Below are 6,943 nucleotides of genomic sequence, written 5' to 3' on the forward strand. Positions count from 1 at the left end.
GCAAACATTATTCAGAATGAGAAATACAGGTGTGTATTTCATCAAGACTTTTCATCAAAATGTAATGGGAAAATTCATGTAGCAGATGGAATGCTGCTGCCTGCAGAGCATCCGTTAGCTATAAATCACTGTTTCCTCACACATGGTGCAAATTTAAGAGTCTTCCATTCTAATTAATAGAATGAGACATCCTGGCCTGATGACTCTTCCCTGATTTCATAAGCTCTAAGAAAAATTTTGGATTGAAACAACCTCAACAGCGCAATGCTTCAATTCCTCTCTCTATTATTCCAGATCCAAAAAGCAACTGAGCAACTCACTAAGAGATTCAGGAAATGCTTTTTATAACTTTGAGACACACAGTTTAAAGAAAAGCATTTTAAGAAATTATCTGAACATTGTAATTGAAACAAACGAAAACAGGATACTATTCAGCTTCTGCTTGCGCCTCTGGGACTTCTCACCATTAGTTCACTCTTTGGCTTCTGAAACTTGCCACTGAATAAACATGATAAATCCAATGAATAGAAAGCTTCATGACAAAAACTAATCAGATAGAGAGAATCAGGAAGGAACCCATCACCCTTTCCACAACATTACCAATGAACTAGAAACACGAGGGGTCCTCCGCGTGCATACTTTCCTACGGAGCTCCAAGTATAGTCTGGTTAGATGCATGTTTGAGAGACCAGCAATCCGGCTCCATGCAGTTATGCTACCATCCATCACATTTACTACTTAATATTTCATGTTACAGAATTTAAAATAGAAAACTGAAGATCAGTTATCTAGGACACCATAAAAAGAACACCAAATGCGGCTTTAGCGCAGATGTGTCAGGCTAACAGGTCTAATTAACATTTCCAGCCTAAGTATCCAGCTGAAACTGCAAATACCACCCATATTAGAAGTAGTAAGAATCATAAAAGACAAACCAGGAATCATTGCTACCAGATGTCCCCTCCACCCAGCTGAGGAAAACTGGTTCTAACTCCAGCAAAACTTCAGAGAAGCAAGCAGGGAGGAGGTGGAGGACTCTCTTTAAAGCCTCTAATTTCCTCCTCTCCCCAAGGCGAAGGGTCAGAGCTGCAGCTTTTAAAAATAGCCCCAAACTCGCTCCTCATTTCCTAAGTATAAAAGGAACAACCCAAAAATATGCACATTTTTTAACTCTCCTGGTTATTCTTTATTATACCAGCCTGGACACTCCAAACCCCTTCCTTTTCTTCTCCATGTTTACATGCTTCAACCATGTACCAACAGTAAAATCTACTCCCACTCACAGTGGCCAAAATACTTCTTTCAGTATTTGCGTTTAACTCACTTTCTCCAAGCCATTAATCATTTAAATCATTCTGCTTTGACCATCTGCATAGTAGAAATCTGTGATCACCCTATGGACCTTCTGTTTGATGCACTGGTGACAGATTTGTTACTCTGCTCCTCTTGATCATGACTTGAGCTGTATTTCCTTTTCCTGTGAGACACAGAAATTGCAAGGAACCCATGCACTACCATGCTTACATCACTTTTTCCTGGGTTGTAAGAAAATACAGTATCATCTGAAGTGAAGGCTCTTATCAGAATCTTTGTAAAGCCAAACAAGGCGGGAATGACCATCTCTGAATTTGCGTAAACAGCTCCCTATGACATGCTCCAAAAGGTTTTTTATGCATCTCAAAGCGCTGCCTCAGAACTGTACCTTTGTTGGCTGCATACAGAAAGACTGTGTCAAAGCCATACCCAGATTTCTCAGCAGATTTGGTACCCATCAGCTGTCAGTCCTGCAGGTAAATTAAGGAAGCAGCATAAAAGCTTTCCCATTACTAGTTTTGCCTAATGCAAGACTTGTGGTGAGATGCTGCATAAATGCACAAAAACCACCTGTAAGTCCTGCTAGCTACAAGACGATCAGATCTGACTTGCTTGTGCTCATAAGCTCTTCAACCTTTTCTGTGCTATAGCTACAATTCCCCTCTGAATGGCAGGGAAGAAACTGAAGTGAAACCTTTCTGCTCACTCAGCAAAATCCACATAGCCAGTCCTTACTCGGACAATTACTTTCTTTGACTCTTCTCTAATCTATTTAAATTCTGTGCTTCAGATACTTAATCTATAAAAACATCCTCACCTACTCTGACAGGCGCCTGGCAATCAAAAGAATGAAAACCGAAACGCACAATTTTTGAAAGAGCAGAAAAATACCATGATTCCATATGAAATTTTCAAGCCAAACAAAATAAAGACTCTACCCACTTGCTTGAGTCAACATGTTTTCTTCCAGTAAGGTTCTATCCTATTTGGCTGGCCTTCAGTCCTGGGTTTCAACTGTTTTGCTGATACTACTTTTTCCACACATGCCACCATCCTTGCTATTTCTTCAGCTTCTGAAAATCCTAATACAAAGCTTTCCTCTGCAGACAGAGCCTCAATTCTTCAGTAAGACACAATCAGCTTTAAAAGGAACAAACACAGGTGCATGAAGCCATTCACAGAAACACCCACACAAAATCACAAACCAGACAGCCAAATGTATGTTTAACTAGAAAAGTAAACAGAAACCAGCTCCTTCTGTACACGAGGCAAGAGCAATGATATAACCCTGTCACATAACCTAGAAGCGACTGAAATTATGTCCAAGGCCTGAACTGCTAACAGGGGAATTCCTCGTTATTGCTAGGTGGAGTTCCCCCCACCCCTTACCTCATACTTTCATAGACATCACAAGCTGAAGTTCACTCCACTAACATCCCTCTACTAGTTAAAAACATCAGAAAAGACAGAAACCATAGTCAAACAAAAACCACCAGCCAAATAAGCTCTTTATGAGGGCGCTTAACCCTCTCAGAGACAAGCTGGCCCATACAGTGCGGCCTGGGAGGCAGCTGTCCTACTTTCAAAGCAAAAGCTCCCTACGTCGCACCAAGAGAACAAACCTTACCACACAAGCAGTACAATAGGCTCATAACGTGCACTGTATAAAACAAATCCACTGAACGTGCTTAATTAGAACCTTTGAATCTGGCTATTCCAGAGTTTCTCAGTTCTATTAACATAGCTGTGATGAGGTTAATGTGAGAGGAGCTGCTTGAAAATTGCACCCAAAGTATAAGAGCACCTAGACATCCCCCAGCTGAGTGCTGAAGTGCTTTGATACTAACATTTTCAGCTGAATATGGGACAAATTCAGACATTTACTTTGTTCTGTGAACTCACCAGCACACACTGCAAACATTTTAAGAAACAGCATCATACAGTGGATACAAAGGCACCTTCACACACAGCTGCAGCTCAACCCCAAAGGCGTAAAACTGAGCTCCCGTACTTACAGGAACATAAAAATGGGGGTAAAAGTCTTCTTTAAAGTTAATATCCCTGGCACTTTTACTCATGAAAAAGAAGCAGATGCAAATACAAAGACAGTCCTTCCCATCATTAGTGATGCATAATGTGGGTGTTACTGACAGATGAAGAAAAGCACTAGAAAGAAAAAAAACCCCAAAAGTGAGAAAAGAAGGAAAACATGAGTAGTGAGCAGGTTCCAGGTTTCACGCAGTTCCATGACCCAATTCACTGCTTACATACAGTTATTGTTATTTTAACATTTTTACTTAGAGGCAATGACACTGATCCCTTCTGTAAGGGAATGAGATGTCCCCGTAAAGTGTGATGTTTAAGATTTGGGTATAATGTTCACATTGATAGAAGACAACTGAATTCTTATCCACACTTAGAAATAAATGAGTTACACTCAAATCAATCACTGAGACCAAATAAAGACACACAATAAAAGACTAAAAAAAAAATAAAGAAATGCAATGCCTGTTGATTAATAAACAATTACTGTTTCCTGAAGCACACGCCACTATTTTGCTTAGACATTTTAAGTGTACTCAGGAATAGGACTACTGTTACTTCCACGCTGACCACAAGGCTCAACAAGGAATAATCCAGGGATGGCAGAGGTATAATTAGTCCTGCTGCTCTGTCCGCACAGATTGTTTCTGAAGAAAGTCTCATGGCTCATCATTGCAAACTATGATTTCTATTTTAAGCATACATTAAACTAATCCTGCTCCACTTTGCATCCTACTTGCTGACACAGCATCTTTCACAAGCATAACGCCAGATAAGATTTTAATACCCTATTCCCCCCATATTGTTATAAATTCTCTACTCTGTGGTGGTTAGTGGTAACGCAGCCCTGCATAAAGCTCACCGCGAGGCTCGGCACACAGTGTTTGTTGTTTATGCTCCCAGCCTGCAGTCTCCTGCATCTGAAGCCATCTTCCAAAGAGTGCTCAGGTACTCCCCACCATAAGATCATCCATCAAGGACAGAGCAATCTCCCAGTTCCTGCTGTCAGGGACTCCAGGCTACCTGCAGGTGCAGTGCCTCTCCCGTTCCAAAAGCGAGGTGTTCTTCCCCAGAAAAGCTGACAGAAACATTCACATAGTAAACAGTCAAGCCTACAGACAAACAAAGCTGCAACAAGGGGGTGGGGAAAAAAGAATCGAGTATTCTTATCTGAGCAACAACTACTCAGTTACACATGAAGCATTACTGCCATTTTTAATAAATTGCTTTATTCAATATCGTTTACTACAAGGAGTCCATAGTTATACTCAGTTGAACAATGCTTTAACACTTACGCCTTAAAATCTTTATGCTTAAGCGTCAAACTAGGGCGTATTTTTCAAGAACTATACAATGACATTACCTCACTGACTCACTCGGCTCCTTTACAGGTCAGACCTCAGTTATCTCAGCAACAAGATACCATGAAATATGTTTCCAAGAGCTTGGGGACAGTGTCACACAAGATTCTTTGTACTTACGGTTTTTTGATAGAAAAAGTGATTTGCACAAACAAACCCATAATATGCATATTAAGAAATCTGAGTATTAAATCCACAAAGGGGCAGTGGATCTAATATTCAGAGAATTACTTACATAATGCAGAAAACTTCACTCTGTAACACTGAAGTTTAAGCTATTAGAGAAGTTTGTTAAAGATTAGCGTGATGTCACAGCCAGCCAAAGTTTGCATTACAGGGTCAAATTGTAATGGGCTTCCAGTATCACAAGCAATAAGTTTCAGAAAATACAAGCAAATACTTATAACATGTAGCTATTCTTAAAAAAAAAAAAAAAAAACAAAACATATTACATTTTGAGCAAGATGAGAGAATGTTCTTCAATTCTTTGTTATCATGGAGTACCCAAAACCAAACACCAGATAGCATTATCACTTTAGTTAAATGTTTACAGAAAGTATATCTGAAAAATATTCGACAAAAAACCCCAAAAGAGCTAACATTGAAAGTTTAACGACAAACAAGTTGCGTTAAGAAAGCACTACTCAAGAAAGGCCATAGTAGTGCTTTCTATCTGGCAAAATATCGAGCACCGTGTACCAATGTGGGCAGTGGGGGCTGGCAGCACCCAACTCAGTGAATGAATTCCTAATCTTCAAAATAGTAAATAAGTCTCCTCTATACACTGCACGTTCTTGGACAAAGTGACAGAGTAAAGACAGATGTTACTGCAACTTGATTTTCCATAAGTTTTAATACTAAGAGAGAGATTATTGCAACCATGCAGTAAGTCCTCCCGAGAAGCCACTGATTATGGCATCAAGTTCCGTACCCTGATGGAGGGAGGAAATTTAAAGATATGCAAAACAGAGCTACCTGCTCTGCAACCTTCACCCTCTACCTCAGATTCATCCCTCGCCCTCCGGCTTCACAAGGGAACTTTACAACAAAGCTATATTGAGAACAGCGTTTTCAGCACTAGGAAACAAAGACATACCCATGCAAAAAAAGGAAACAAAAAAAAAAAAAAAAAAAGCGCATGCTCTGTCCCGATTATGGCTACGCAAAAGAACTTACTCAGAAAGTGGAAAGAACACCGGGTATGTCTTCGTTATGTATCCAAAGTCCCTCCATCTCCCCCACCCCACGACCACTAGCTGTCCCCAGAGTCTCTCCCTCCCACTACACGTCCTTAGCTCAGAAACTACAGAAAAGAGGCCACAAGAAGGAAATCCCTCCCCAGGGGGATCACCTCCGACGAGCAAAGGGCCCCCCCCCCCGCACACACAAAGTGCCCAGCACTCGTTTTCCCCCCCAGACACAGCCCCACCCGCAGGCAGGGCCCTTCCTTCCCCCACACCGCCGGCCCCCGCCACACACGGCCCCCCTCACCCTCCCCCCATTCCCGGTCTCCTCACACGGAGCCTCTCTTGGAGCCCCTCACACACACACACGCTCCCGGCCCCCTCACACGGAGCCTCCCTCACAGCCCCCTCACACACCCCGACCTCGCCCCGGGCCCCCTCTCCCACAAACCCTCATCAAGCCTCACTCCTGCTCCCCCCCACCCCGGCCCCCTCACACGGAGGCTCCCCCCGCCCGGGCCGCGGGAGGCCGTGGCGGCCGGTCCGGCGCCCCGAGGGCAGGGCAGGGCAGGGCAGGCGGGATCCCGGCGCGGCCCGGCGCTCCTCACCTTCGGAGAGCTCCAGCTCCAGCTCGGCCAGCTGCTCGCGGACCTCGCGGGGCAGCGAGGAGACGCCCGCGGCCGCCGGCTCGGCCATGGCGGGCGGAGGGAAGGAGGGGGGAAGGCAGGTCCGGCCGCCGGCTCGGCACGGCTCCGGCTCAGCGCCGGGGGCTCCGGATCGCGGGCGCAGCGGGAGCGGCCGCCACCTCCGCCATGCTGAGCCCCAGCGCCGCCGTCACGTGACGGGGCGGTGCGCCTGCCGCGCCGCGCCTCGCCGCCGCCGCGCGCCCCCCCGCGGCCCGGCCCCGCGCCGCAGCGCCGCCGCTCGCCTCGCGCCCCCCGCCGGCCCCGGCCCGCTCCCGGACGGACCGGAGCCGCTCCGGCGGCCGAGATCCGCTTCTCCAGCGCCCGCGGCGGTGCGGCGCGGCCTTAGGGAGCGCTC

The 6,943-nt window shown here is 45.2% G+C and overlaps 1 protein-coding gene across 6 annotated transcripts in view; it reads right to left on the reverse strand.

The window, feature by feature from the left end:
• DIP2B (disco interacting protein 2 homolog B) overlaps positions 1 to 6,736 on the reverse strand; it is a 70,839-nt gene extending 64,103 nt beyond the window's left edge. For 5 of the 6 annotated variants that reach the window (XR_012670441.1, XM_075133657.1, XM_075133658.1 and 2 more), the window contains exon 1: positions 4,220 to 4,435. Coding sequence is in view for 5 of the 6 variants with exons in the window: in XM_075133658.1 (XP_074989759.1) it covers positions 4,220 to 4,327 (108 nt within the window). In the remaining variant the exon portion in view is untranslated. Of the gene's footprint in view, positions 1 to 4,219; positions 4,436 to 6,510 lie in introns of those variants that run through there. The other variant, XM_075133656.1, reaches the window with a different exon arrangement.
• Positions 6,737 to 6,943: the final 207 nt, after the last annotated feature.

This window comes from Calonectris borealis, chromosome 30 (genome assembly GCF_964195595.1).
Source record: "Calonectris borealis chromosome 30, bCalBor7.hap1.2, whole genome shotgun sequence".
Lineage (NCBI taxonomy): Eukaryota > Metazoa > Chordata > Aves > Procellariiformes > Procellariidae > Calonectris > Calonectris borealis.